This window comes from Coturnix japonica, chromosome 11 (assembly GCF_054131305.1).
Source record: "Coturnix japonica strain WE chromosome 11, WE-NBRP24, whole genome shotgun sequence".
In the NCBI taxonomy this organism is placed as follows: domain Eukaryota; kingdom Metazoa; phylum Chordata; class Aves; order Galliformes; family Phasianidae; genus Coturnix; species Coturnix japonica.
The window spans coordinates 22,711,364-22,726,008 of record NC_140673.1 but is presented as its reverse complement, the minus strand read 5'-3'; the positions used below and the strand labels follow the sequence as shown (position 1 = coordinate 22,726,008).

At 37.1% G+C, this 14,645-nt stretch overlaps 1 protein-coding gene across 3 annotated transcripts in view; it reads left to right on the top strand.

Annotated features, from left to right (window-relative positions):
- LOC107317605 (BEN domain-containing protein 5) overlaps window positions 1-14,645 on the top strand; it is a 799,506-nt gene that overhangs the window by 303,052 nt on the left and 481,809 nt on the right. For all 3 annotated transcript variants that reach the window (XM_015870494.3, XM_015870491.3, XM_015870490.3), the window contains exon 5: window positions 8,644-8,860. In XM_015870494.3, the coding sequence (XP_015725980.1) occupies window positions 8,644-8,860 (217 nt within the window). The remainder of the gene's footprint in view (window positions 1-8,643; window positions 8,861-14,645) is intronic.

The window sequence follows — 14,645 nt, the reverse complement described above, 5'->3', positions numbered from 1 at the left end:
GCCTTTTCCCTGTACTTGATTGACAGCAACAGTGACCCAGTTTTGGATTTACAGTGGTCACTGTGAGCATGCTGACATCATCCCTTTCTTGGGGACACCAGAACTGAGATTTCTGGTGCTCAGTGAGTGAAGTTTTCCCCCTTGCAAAGGAATCAGATGGCATAATAAAATGTTTCATAAAGAGGAGAAAAGAGGAGTCTGACAAGGTAGATGCCCGGAGTAACAGCAACCACTTTCTGAAATATAACTTTGGCTATTGTCTTTTTCTAGCAATACAAATACTAGTTCACCAGCTTGTTTTCATCTGCCTTCATTCACATCTCAAGAACAGCTGCCATTGTCAGGTAGTCAAGTAAAATGGGATGTGCTAACCTGATGTGATGCTTCCCCCACCCCCAGCTTGTTTTTATTATTTTAAATATCTTTATATGTATCTTTATATGTATCTTTATCTATCTATCCATCTATATCTATCTATCTATCTGCCTGAAATGGTTCAGTTTGATAGAGGGATAGAGTTTATTTGGCTTAGAATTCCCTACCCTTTCTCTGTGTAACGAAGTAACATTTTCTAACAGAAATATAGTTACAATACATAAAAAAAGAAAGTGTTTCTGGCTTGTCTATCAGTCTTTTCTGTTTATGTCTCTTTGATTCTATCAGATGCTGACACACCCTTTTCCCCTGGGAATTCTTGGGAAGGTTTTCCTCACCTTTAGGTTTCAGCAACTGGGCTTATGGGTAGAGCTGCCTGATATAATGGATTTTGACTTTTTAAAAGCTGGTGACAAAGTCTGTCACAAGACACTGCTACAAAGGCTAAGTAGTCACATATGGTGGCAGGGCAAGTATCGTCATAGATCAAGAAACGACAAGGAGACAAAAAGGCAGAGGGCTAAGCGAGCAGTTTTCATCACCATAAAAGGCTAGCAGCTGCGTTCCTTACAGTTATCTATCAGGTCATATGCTAAATATATTTATTAATGATCTAGGGAGAGAGGTGAAGGATGGGATATAACACTTAGAAATGATGCAGTTACTTAAGTAATTTAATGCTGTAGCACACTGTTAGAAACTTGTGAGTGATCTAAAAAACTCAAATCAAAGTTCAGTCCTGATAAATGAAAAGTTTGTGTGTGGAGGAGGCAAAACAAAATTCTTATCCTCTAACTGAAGGGAAAAAAACTGAATATTGCTGGTGGCAGTTCCATAACAGAAGCCATTTGAGATGCTGTTATGGTGGAAAAAGCGAACAAGGTGCTAGAAGGCGTAAGAAATGGGACATTAAAAATGAATTACTGAACTCAGGCTTCATTGTGTGGAGACAGTGGGTAGGATAAAGCGCAATATTATGGGTAAGTTTGCCGAGCTAACAAAGTCTGATCCGTGGTGACAATTTCCTGTTTTCTTTTGTCTTTATCCTGTCCATACATCATCTACTCATAATGGTACTCTGTTCCTTAACAGAAATAATACAGGTTGATATGACTATGGTTTCCAGAGGGCTTCAAAGCTTCCTAATGACAGCTCAGTAACCAGGGTACCACTGGTAAAAACCTATTTCACATCCATTTTCTTTCTTTTGGTAGTTAGTTAAATGTCACATCAAAATGACATAAATTAACAATCTCAGCTTTGTATTTAAGCTGAGAAATCATCAACATTTTTAACATGGATTTCTGAATTCAAACATTACTGAAATAATTCCTCAAGTTGAGGCTCTTAAGAGACTTATAAATTATTCCTGCATAGAAGAGAAGTCACCTGAGAATAACCTAAATGAAGTTAACATAGATTTTAAAAATTATTCTTGCAGAAGAACAGGGAGTGGTGGGAATAGATGAGCAGATGGGAAAGAGAGAAGAAGAGAGAGAAGAAAAGGCTAATTAGGTAATTGAGGCTAAGAGGCTATTAGAGCTGACCCAGTGGTCTACTGGTAGTATAGTTCAGGGACTTGAATTTGGGATTGAGGTTGGTCCCTTGTTCCCAGGGCCACACATGCTCCAAACATTGCAGGGACTTGATTTTTAGTCAGTATTATCCTGTAAATATACATTTTACAGTCAATGTAATCTGGAGGGGTTGTAAGTCAGGATGTAGTAGAAACAAGAAATAATAAAGGGGTAAAATGCTGAATTTGAATGTGAAGAGACTGAAATACTATGGTGAAGGCTAAACAGTTTAGTGGAATTCTCCAGTATTCCTTTGAACTGAATATCAGAGAAAAATCTAATTGAAATAAATGTATTTTGTATAGGAAAAGGTCATTTATTTTGAAGTCATTCCAGTATCCTGTTTCTGGCCAATTTGAATCTGACTTGCCTAAAGCGTACTGGTGTTGTCTTCTTCCTTCAGTTTTCCAACCTGTTTTTACTTCTGGTCTAGCCAGTGATATGTTTTCTTTTTCTTCACATGTTCTCATTCCTCTTTGATGCTGGTATACCCAAATTGTATTCTGAAGCTGTCAGTAGACTTCTTTTATGGCTAGACAGTCTGGTGTAGGTCATAGCTAGGACAAGCATTGCCATGTGGTTTTCAGATTTATATGTGGAGGTGGGGCATTTCTTGTCCTCACCTTTTCTAGTACAACATTATTCATATTGACTTAATTCCTTTAAATCTCTCCACTTCTTGAGCAGTATTTGTAGATATATATATATATTTTAATTGCTTCTGAAAGAGCTCCTTTTTTGTTTCCACATTTCCAACTCTGTAACTGCAGTGGTACAGCATTCAGAGATGGTTTCTTCCTGTTTTCCATACCTCATCCAGTACTTATTAATTTTTTCTGCAACTTATATTTCATAAATTACTTATTTTAAAGCTGTGTTTGTTTCTTTCCCAGGAGAAGCATTCTGGGACAGAAATGCTAGCTCTTGCTTCTTTGGTTTGTATATGTATTACCTCTTCAAATGATCACAGTGCATGTATGGCTAATTCCACGATGCTCTTTCCTTGCTTAAATATTTTTGTGGGAAGTCAGCTTTTTTTCATTCTTTTTTTAAAAGCACTGTGTAGAGATATTGCTATTGAGGCAATACATGGCTGGAACACCTGCGGTCAGTAGGCAAATCATATTTTAACAGCAAAGAGAATAACAGCACCATTCATTATCCCTGTGGTTTAAAACAGAGTTTCTGTAGAATAATTACAGTATTTGAACCAGTGGATCCGAGGAAAGTCACTACAGTGTGATCTTTAGCAACTGGACGGAATAAACAAAAGATGGAAGAGGGAGTATAGCTTTGGTTATAACGTAGGCAGGAGGGTGCATAGAAGTAAGTCTGCTGTTCTGCTATCAGGGACCCCACTTGTACCTGCTTCTCATAAAAGACTTTGGATTTTGCTGGCAACCAAAAGCTCCCCTAAGATATATGAAAGTGTTTTGTCTAAAGTCGTCCCTGTGTCAAGTCTGGACCTCAGAGACTAAATTTTGTATTTGGGAAACACAGACCTATAAGTGGTAGGCAACACTGAAAAGAACCTCCAAAAAACCATGTTAAGATTTGGAGACCCTGAAACAACAGCTCTATCAGTGTTGTCATGTCTTATGTGAAACTGCTTAAAAGAGTCATTCAGTTATTTTTAAAAAATTATTACTTGCCAGGTCATAATTTAGCAGCTTTCCCACTTATAAAGTTATGCTTGTTTTAGTGAGTCAAAGGGTGATGATTTCATTTTTGGCAGAGCCCAAGAACAGGTTTTCAGCATTGCTGTATATCTCATGATGCTGATCGGCTCACTTGCTGACCCTAATGCACTGCTTCATTATGCTTCCCACAAGGTATGCACTTTCCTCAGCCATTATTTGTCACCTTTAAGAGTAATGATTTCTGCTATTTCCCTCTGGTTTTATGTAAAGTAGTTTAGTTATATTTTTTGGTGACTGCTATTATCATGGGACCTAGAAGACTGGCCCATGGGCAGGGAACAAGTTTCTGTAAGGTATTCCACAAACACAGGACAAAGGACATTTCCCGCTGCTACATTCCATTTATTATTTCTCTTTGCTCAATTTTACTTCACACTGCACTGTGCTGGAGATACAGTTTTGTTAAAAACCTTTCTTAATACATTCCCCTTGAAAGTATCCAAGCATGTATGAAATATGGAGAGTTATTCGCACATTTTCTCACACGAACCTATTTCTCAGTTTCAATTTTTGTATTCCAAATGACATATTTACTATGAATGTTTAAAATGCAGATATCCACCCTCCAAAAATTAATTAATTAATTAATTAATTCATGTGCCTTCTTATTGTGGTCATTTATTTAATTAAGCTTAAGAAAAAAAATACAGTGAAAAACTCAATGTTTTCCATTTGAAGTTATAAAGAATACAGGCTCACAAGCAGTCTTGGATCAGTTCATTATTATTTGAATTACTGTATGCTTAATGTCTAGATTTCCTTTTTTTTTTTTCCCCCTGATAAATACAAGAATAAAAGCAGGACATGGTTTGCAGTGTTTGAAACTGAACTATGCCAGAAACCATTCAGTTTTCTGCAAAAAATATTGAACATCACCTGATATATTCAGTCACTCCAAGCTCTGCAAATCAAATACAAAATTCTGTGCAAGAAAAAAAGACCTATCAACTTATTTTGTCACAAGTTCACCAGGAATTCTGAAAATAGTTGGCTCCATTTGTCAACAAGAATAAGCAAGATAGAAGGTAATGGCTTACACCAACAGAGAAAGGACTTGTTAAGGCCTGTAGTTTAAAAAGGCAGCCTCCAGAAGAAAAGTTTGCGGTACATTTTTGACTTCTTTATATTTTCTCCAGAGTTGGATGAATTTCTTACAGTTAATAAAAGGGACATCTAGGTCCAAATACTATGGTTAGTATTTTGGGTGGAGTCAATAGGGTTATGCGTAGTGCTCCTTACTGTCTACTATAGTAGCAAAGGGTAAAATATTGGGGCTTCTGATGTTACCAGGGATTTGACTCTGACCAAGGACCTCAGTCTGGTGATAAACTAACAAGTTTGATTTTACTGCACTCTGCCAAAGTGCGGCTTATGTTGTTACTCCATGACCTGTGGAGGAGCACTGGAACAGGCTGCCCAGGGAGGTGGTGGAGTCTCCTTCTCTGGAGATATTCAAGACCCGCCTGGACGCCTACCTGTGCGACGTGGTGTAGGGAGCCTGCTTTGGCAGGGGGGTTGGACTCAATGATCTCTTGATATCCCTTCCAACCCCTACAATTCTGTGATTCTGTGACAGCAGTGAAGAAAGCATATAGGAAGAGCACATGTAGTTGCATGCTTAGAGTAGCATGTCTGCTGGCTTGGGACAGCTTCCTTGTCAGATAAGATCCAAGCAGTCTGAATTTGTTTCAAAATGATGTGTAATATTAAGCTTCATTTCTGTGAATGCATTTCTGAAGACAGACTGGAAGTGACTTGCTTGCATGTTGTGCTCTGTGTCTGTGCTTGGAATCAGGGTGGTTCTCCTTTAAATAACTGCTCAGAAGCAAGAAAATCCAGGCAGTTGTGTATCAATTAGCAGGGTGAATTTCTTCGCGTGAGCTGCCTGGAAATGCAAATGACAAATCTGAGTATTAAGCTTTCCACTATCGTTTTGCTTTCCTACCTCTAACTACAAATCAACTTCATTGTGACTCACGGTGTAAGAAGTTGGTGCATTTCTCCAGATCCACGATAAGATATTTTCCTCTGGTAAGAAATGCAGTAACACTCCGTAGTCTGGATCTGTCCCTGCCAGGCCCACATACATTAGTATTCCACTGGCAGCTGCCTTTAGGTAGGAATATTGTTTTTGTCCATAACCAGAGGGAACAATCAGACTAAGCCGTTCCCCGGCTATAAACCAGCCAAAGTAATTGGGTTTAATTTTAATTTTTGTAATAGCTTTAAATTAATAGGAGCAGCTGCTGCCACAGTGTGTGGGTGTCCTTTTCCAGAAGGCATAGAACAAAAAAGGGAAAGAGTAAACAATAGTGCGTCTAGGACACAAAGGTTAATTCAAGAACTGAGCAATGTCTTTTCGTTATCAAAAAACTCAGTTGGTGATATCTAGCACTATGTCTCTTTTCTTTCTTTTTCTCTTCCTCCCCCACCCCTGGTCTTTTTCTTTTCTTTTTTTTTTTTTTTTTTCTTTTCCCCCCCTTTAATTCCCTGATAAGATCTCAATCTGATTAGGTTCCCGTGTGTAAAGATGTGCTGTTGGTATCTAAACACTAACTCTCTTTCTCTATATGACTCACAAATAGATTAGCAGTGACAAAGTGCTAGGAGAGATAAAAATAGATTAGCAGTGACAGGAGTACTATTATAATTATTTTTTGAAGATATGGCTTGAATTAAGAGTTTGGGCACTTCCTGCCCTGAGAGGGTGAATTTAAACCTAGGAACTGAGCATGCTTTCTGCTGTTGTGTCAGACACCAGATAGTGAAATGTCAATACCAGATGTCCTAGACATCAAGATTAGCCATAATAGCCAAATGCAGCCATAAAGTGATGTGTCAAAGTGGATAATAAAACAGATGCTTAGCTTCTATAATGAAGGAGGGAGGGAACGAAATATCAAAAGTGCCTTTAATACTTTAACAAAGTTGTCTTCAACTTGCTTAAAAGTAGAAAGTTATTGAACCAAGGAGAACTACGTGTCATTTAAACATTAACTATCAGCAGATGAATTTCAATTAGCATTAGCCTTTCTAAAATCTTGACTTTCCTGCTATTGGTCACATTTTACATGAATTTTTTATTTCATAAAGTGAGGCTTGTCCTTTATTATTTCTCCCATGCTAATTTCGAAACAAATAAAGTTCAACAACTCAGCAACATACTGTTTAAACTTGCATTACGTTTTGAGGACTGGGAGCTAGAATACATTTACCCAGTGCCATATCATCTGCTTGATTTGAGCTCAAATGAGGGATGTCCTATAGCACTCTGGAGTAAGGGTGAATGATAGAAATATGTTAAGATACTGGAGAAACCTATTAGGTTAGGGCACTGCATGCACACAGCTGGTGACATTTTCCCCCTAATGCTACTTAAAAAAAATATGATTTTTTTTTTTGTCCCTCTATCTTTTGCATTTGTGGCTTAAACAATCATTTTCAGATGTTCATGAGAAACAAATATCTTATCTAAAACAAAAAATGCTGAAGGAAATTCTTGAAGCCCAGAAAGTTCAAGAACTAGAGTCATACAAGCAGCAGATAAATTCTTATTTCAAGTCTAATTGACTGCATCACTGGCTCTTTACTGCACTTTTTCAAGAACATCTCAACTCCTTTATGTTTCTCTTTGTAGCTCCTGATTCTTGCTGATCAGATTCCTTAACTGCTGCTCACTGGCAAGCGTACTTCTGCATAATGAGAGGCTTTTGTCCTCCATTCCATATTAGCAGTGAAAGGCCATAACTGATGCTCTGCAGTAGACCAAATTCTCGGAACTATTACAAAGAGATGCATTACTACTGCTGTCTGTAAATCTTATTACGTTTTCCCTCACTGTGATCCTAGTTCAGCTGAGATCTGTTCCAATCATTAGATGAGACTCGTTTATAATGTTATGTAATTGAATCAGTTAGAGTCTGCAGGACCGTAGTGTTTTGTTGCCAAACAGGACTGGTAAGTTAGTTACATCAAATTACAAGTACATGGCATGACTATAGAATCTCTTGCCTAAATAAAGGTGGAAAATCCATCCATGTAATGAAGAAGGGATGCAAATAGAAATATTGAACTCTTCTGGTTCATAGAAACAGTTTTTGATGCACCTTTGAAAGATTACTCATTTCCTTCGAGAAATTAAAGAATAACTCAAGTTGTGTGAAAGATGTCAGGCAGATATTTTTTATTCTTTAAACAGATACCAGCTTAATAGCAATGACAAATGTCTGCACTATAATTATTTACCATCATGTATATTAAGTTTTATCATGTCAGCATTATAAGCCAGAACTCTCAAGGAGGGCAGCAATCTAATTTGGAACAGGACCAAATACCCTTTCTTCTTTCACTTTCCAACTTAGGACTAGGTTATTTTCCCAATCCTAATTTTTTGTTTATTTGCTTGTTTTTATTTTCCCTTAAGAATTTCTCTCTTCTTCCATTCATTGGCTAGGTGCTGATACATCCCCTGACTACTAAGAGGGATAACTCCTTAGTGCCTACATGTATATCATGCATTTATTATACTATGTACTGCTTATATACTTGTACTACCTTTACCAATTATGCCTTGCCTGTGCATGGACGAACCAGACCTGTGTGAAAAGGTTCAGCCACATTCCAGCCAGAAATTTGGCTGAAACCTCTGTAACACTATGAGTTTGCACAACCTTGATAGCAAAGGAACACACAGTTCGGCTGCCTATGCATCTTCATCACTTCCTGGGTTTTTGTTTGACTGGCTGTGTGTAGCTCTCTTTTGCTATAGTGGCTCTACAAGCTTAGACCTGGCACAGCAGCCATGCCTAGCACAGGCCCAAGCATGGAATTTGTGTGTGAGTGCTCTGAAATACAGGCTCTGGGATCCACATTATTTAAAATTAATTCACTTAATTTACATGAGAGGAATTAGGAAACTCAGACAGCATTTTAGTTTGGATTTCTTATGAGCATATATATGTTGATTTGTATATGTTGCTTTTATTTTTTAGGCAAAGAATACCCTCTAAAAACGTATATTACTATCGCTGTCCGGACCACAGGAAGAACTACGTCATGTCATTTGCTTTTTGCTTTGACCGTGAGAATGACACTTATCAATTTGCTTACTGCTACCCTTACACCTATACACGCCTTCAGCACTATCTTGACAACCTACAGAGGAGGAACATGGATTATTTTTGCAGAGAACTGCTAGGACTCAGTGTGGTAAGTAATAAGCATTTTTGCCAAAGCCAGCAGGCTTCATTATGGACGCTTGCTTTTATGTGCTTACAGAGAATAGTCATACCTGCAAAGGGAGGTGTGCACTCATATTTGTTTTACTGTTGTCAATGACACATAGAGTAGCTTTATCCACATGATGAAATATAGACAAATGCTAATTTAATTTCATGTCAACTATTTCCTTTGTAATATGCAAGGCAATGCTAAAATTTCTATGTAGGATCAATTGACCTCTAGAGGATGGAACTGAAACAGCTTTATTGAAGAAATGTGATTTTTGGAGTATTCTATCCATTTGTCTTTATGGAAAAAGCTTTTCTATTCAAAAGGAAATAAGCGTCTTTGGAATGAGAATATAGCTTTTCTTGGTAAAGTAATGCAAAAACATTTTAAAAGCAACTTATTTTATTTAGTCCTAAGAATATTTGCTTTTGGTATATTTAGCTGAAAGGGGTTTAGTGCTCTCAATATATAGACTGTAGTGCCCACACAAAAATGAAATATGACAGTTCTGGTGCAGGAAGGATGTTTTATGGTAAGGCTGAACAGAATTTGCTACAACCTTTCTCTGAAATGTTTCCTGTCCTGAAGATTTGGAAATCATGACTCAGCCACTGCCATATCAATTCAGAAATCTTCAAATTAAGAAAAGAAATTGATTATTTCTTTTTTTCCCTTCTGTTTTCTCCGACATGGCAGTGCACATGTTCCACAGTCTTAATCTCTTCTCTGAGATTTGATTTGGTCCAAACTTGTAGTGTATCCGTGTGTCAGAAAATGAAAGCTGCAGTTTTTATGAAGGCTGCTGATCCTGGCAGCTCAGGCTTGAAAAAGAATCCCAGTATATATTGTGAAAATGAGAAGAAAATCACATGAATAACCCGCTCTGGAATAAAGAACAAGTTTCCACCATTAGGTCAGGTCGTTGAGTTCCTTATGTGTCATAAAACTCATTGTTCAACCTACAGAGAAGAGCAAATCCAAAATTAACAAGAAAATTTTGTTCTTAACCCTTTTGTGTTTTAAGCACAGATTGTGCTCTAAAGATGACTGTCGTGTATCTCTGAACTGACATTAATGATTAATCATTCCAATTAGGGGGACAAACAATTATAAAGGCATGAGGATATTTGTTTTTTAATTAAAAAAAAAAAAGGAAGAAAGAAGTAAAATCTTCAGAGGATGGGAAGAAGGAGCGCTATCATTTTAATGTGTGTAGGGTTTTACTCATTAATCTTAGGGGACAGAGCTATCATTAATTCTATAATGAAATCAAATTTGTTTCCTTTCACTCTGAAAATAGTATATAAACAGTCGCATTTGCATATTCATCAAAACCCTGATCTGACTGATTAAAACACTGAGATAGAAGGATTTGTCTTTTATCTGCATTTTGACAGACAGAGCTAAACTCTTAAATCGTGTTAACATTGTGTTGCCAGTAGTTGCTAAATATTATTTTTCATATTTCAGCAAACTAAACAAACAGATGCCGTTCAAAACGTGGCAGGAAATGTGCTGTGTACAAGTCCTGATTTTATATCTATATGTACACACACAGTATGTTTTGCAGAAATTGATATGGTAACATTTTGCAGCTCACCATGCTGATATGTATAAAAATCTTCTGAATCAGGCTCATGCTGTAATCTTTGTGAGTAACATTGCAATCTCAGAGCATTTCTGGCTTTTCTCCACACACAACTGTCCTAGAACAGCTTGGTAATTTAATGTCTTTGCTGAGCTTGAATAGACAATTTCCATAAGTTCTCTGCGAGCTAAATATTTTAACATAGAGCTTTGTTGCTATCATACATCTTTAAATGGTGAAAAACAGCCTCCTTCAGTCTTCACTGCACAGTACTTCATCAAAGGAGAAGCTGACTGTACTTTAGAGAATTGCGTGCCATATAGGATAGATTTAGAGCTGAAAAAGAGAGCTCCATCTCCGCGCTGGCCCCCTTACGTAAGATAAGATGAATCAGATTGGCATAACGAGGCCTTTAAAAGCTTTATTCCTGGTGAAGGTACGATACCCCTGGTAGCACATGGTGGAAGGAAAATTAAAGATGCCTTCTGAGGACAAACTCTGAAGTCCTTCTGTTGGGTGTGTGACTGAATCACGGTAGCATGTTAGGGGAAGACTGTGGAATATCTGTTGAACGCCACACAGCTATTAGTGCCTTTTGTTTGTTCCAGCTGATTTTACAGCTCCCTTTGTTAGTTTAAGGTTGTGAGGATGGAGAATGGTTTGGAACAATTTAAGTTCTCCTCGATTATGAAGTTTTGAACTGTGCCTCTTGTAGACAACAGAATCTTGCCACAGATCTATGTGATTATTTTTTTCCTTCGTAGTGGAACAGTGAAATGCTAGTCACAAGAAACCATGCTCAGATGATTTCTCCTGAAGGCTTTCTGAGTGCACATTTTCCTGCATGTAATGTTTTCAAGGCAATCTAATTTCTAATCTAATTTCATATTTTCTCCAAAGAAAGTACTATGCCTCCATTAACTCCTTAAATGCTTTCACTAATTCTATGAAAATTGAAAGTGAAATATCAGTGTGGGACATGTAATTGTCATTAGGCTGCAGAATGGCAAAGTGGTTCAGAGCCAAATGGCAAAGATTCCCATTGCCAGTGTGAATGGATAACATAGCTGTTCTGCTTCTGACCTTTTAATGTTTAAATGCTTTACTTCAGAGAGCTATCCCACATTCTGGATGTGCCAAATGATCTCGAAAATAGTCTCCCCTGCAAGCTAACTATGATGGCCACCCAGGTGTCATTTAAACTGCTGTTTTCATTCTGCCACTGTTGCCTGTAGATAAGTTCAGACTTTGTGTGGATTGTCCCAGCAGATCATGCGTTCAAAATCCTTAAGCATTCAAAAAAGATTGTGCAGTTGTTTTCTGTGCACGTTATGGATGAGTCTGTCATCTTGGCAGATATTAGGCAATACTGTACAGCATACTATAATGAAAAATAATTCATTATTTTATTTGAAAATATAAACACAAGCTCAATTTCTACTACTTATATAATCTGTATATGTGGCGTTATAAACAGCACTGGAGACTTGGCAAAGCATTTGAGTATCATTAGAGATGGTGGTCTAAGTTAACTGTATATAGTTGAAGTGTGTGGACGATTGATGAGACCTGTACCTCTACTAGCATTACACTATCACACATTCTAAATTAAATAAGTATTGGTGAGGCTGGCTCCTACAAATTGCGACTGGCTTGGTGATGTTTTTATTGCTCGCTTCGAAGACAGATAAGATTAATTGTAGACAGATACTTCCTTTCACCCCATTAGGCAATGGTGCTACCAAATTATGCTTGAGGAGTATTGCAACTGCACATAAAAACCACGAGCCTCAAAGGGATTTCCGCAGTACACAGGCACTAGTATATGGAATTCTGTTAAATTAAATATTAAACATACATATTTTAAAACAAGAAGGCAATATGTCTAATGCAGAGCCCTGTAAGTGAGCCAATCTCTAAAGTCAGACTTGAGACACTGAGTTAAACAGATTGAAGCACAAGGTGCTTCATTCTGAAACTCTACCACTTCAGTGTATTCTTTTAATTTATGTCAGTTACTTCACATGGTGGTATCACGGTGAATCAGAATCAGGCCCCAGGACTGTAAAACTGCACAGCCAATGTCATATTGCAGGTTCCTTGATCAGATATCCCTTATTTGACGTCTAAACTACTGGGTTCTGCAGTAAAAATAGCTAATCGGTTCTACTGGTCCATTTTTAACTGTTCACTTATGACCATTTTAAAGCACAAAGCAGAGAAAATACACAGATTTTCTAAGGTTAAATTTCTCATTTCCATGTACAGTGTTAGATTACGTAGTAATGGTTCTATAAAAGTATAGTCTTAGTCTTAAAAAAATAATAATAAGAGAAGTCATAGGCTTTACTGTGATGTATCATGCCTTGGAAATCATGTTGGTATCAGACTCCATACTTTTCAATGGATCTGACTACAACTGGGTTGAAGTGTCGTCTAAATGCAATTTGTGGTAATTTACTTGGCCTGAAATAGGACACAGAAGTAATGCTAAAAGCAAAACAAAACACCATAAACATAACTACTCTTTATCTAGAATGCAAAATTGCATCCACACATATGCTTAGAGCATGTACTCTTTTTTTCAGCAATGTATCTATGTACACATTTAGTACTGATTTTCCCATATTATTCATAATATGGATGTTATCCCAAAACTATAATTGAGATTTTAAATGTAACTTATTCTATGTGTTTTTTTCCCATTCTTTTCCATTGCTTCTTTCTGTTACGAAGGGAAAATCCAAAATAACTGTTAGGCCTTTGAAATTCCAGGGCCACAGAAGATATTGTCATGTTCTTTTCTGTGCCTCATCCCACTGTCATTTCATTTGCTTTTATATTCTAGTCTGTCACCTTTCTTTGTTCTTACTTATGACTCTCTGCTCCTATTTGTTTCATCTTCTAATACATACATCCACATGTTCAAAGTAGGTGGCATAATATGTAATTTATTTGTCATGTGGAGAAAAGAGGGAGACCTTCAACCTGGAGTAGAAACATGTAGGTACCGAATTGGGCATCCTGACATACCTGAGTTAACACCTGAATGCAAGAAGACAGTTATTCATTTCATGAATAAATGATGCAGTCCCAATAGGAAGCAAACTTTCTTTGTCTGCAGTCAGTTGAACCCTCAGATATGGGCAACTGTAAGCATCTGCGGACAGTGTCCACCTCCTTTACATTCTGAGTTTAATGACTTGGTCGTTAGAACTCCATTTTCAGTTGGTAGTTGGGAAATAATGTTATTTCAATGATAAATAAATAAAATGGGAATCTGGAATGAAATATATACACCAATGTAAAGCTTTTTTATTTTTAATAATTTTAAGACTTACTTACTTGTTCTGAAAGATATAAATATATCTTGGAGATATGCATGGCCCTGGAAACCATCAAACTGCCTGGATTACATTCATTCTTTCAGTCTCATTTACAGAAATTTGTTTTCCCTCTTTTCCAGCACAGCATTAAGCAATAATTACCATATATATAGTGATACTGAATGTAGGGGAAATTATGCTACACGGTGCTATTAGCAGCGTTTGCCAAGTAACTCTTTACTGCATTGACTCTGATGGCATTCTGTCTGTGTTTTAGTTGGCTTCTATTTAGATCTCCAGTGCAGTTGTTGTGTAATATATGTGTGAGAACAGAGTTATATTTTAATGTATATTCTTCAACTGTAGACCCAAAAAATCTTTAGCCTGACCCATGTTATCTGTACAGTTGAGATCTTGGGAATGAAGGCTTATTTAACAGTGTTAGAGTTTGCTTAGGTAAAAGGATTTGAATTTATCCCTTTTAATTTAACCAAAGAAAGAACTATGTATTGATTTAGCTTTATGGTAAATATGGAATGTAAATATAATGCATTAAAATCTAATTACTTTAGGCTAAGTCTTGTTCATATAATTTGTGCAAGCTGAATATTATGATTCTGATGCAGAAAAAGCACATAAACACAGAAATAAACTTAAGCCTGTTAAATAGTCCTGGTGAAGTTCATGGGATCAAACCACATATGTCTAATAAGGCCTTTAGATCCAAGGTCAGAGCAGTCAACACTTTGCAAGATAAAGACTCAGTGCCCTAATGTATAGCCATTATCTTGCACTAGCACTATAACAACATGAATAAAGGGGGGGGGGGGGAGGAAGTATAATCCTAGAC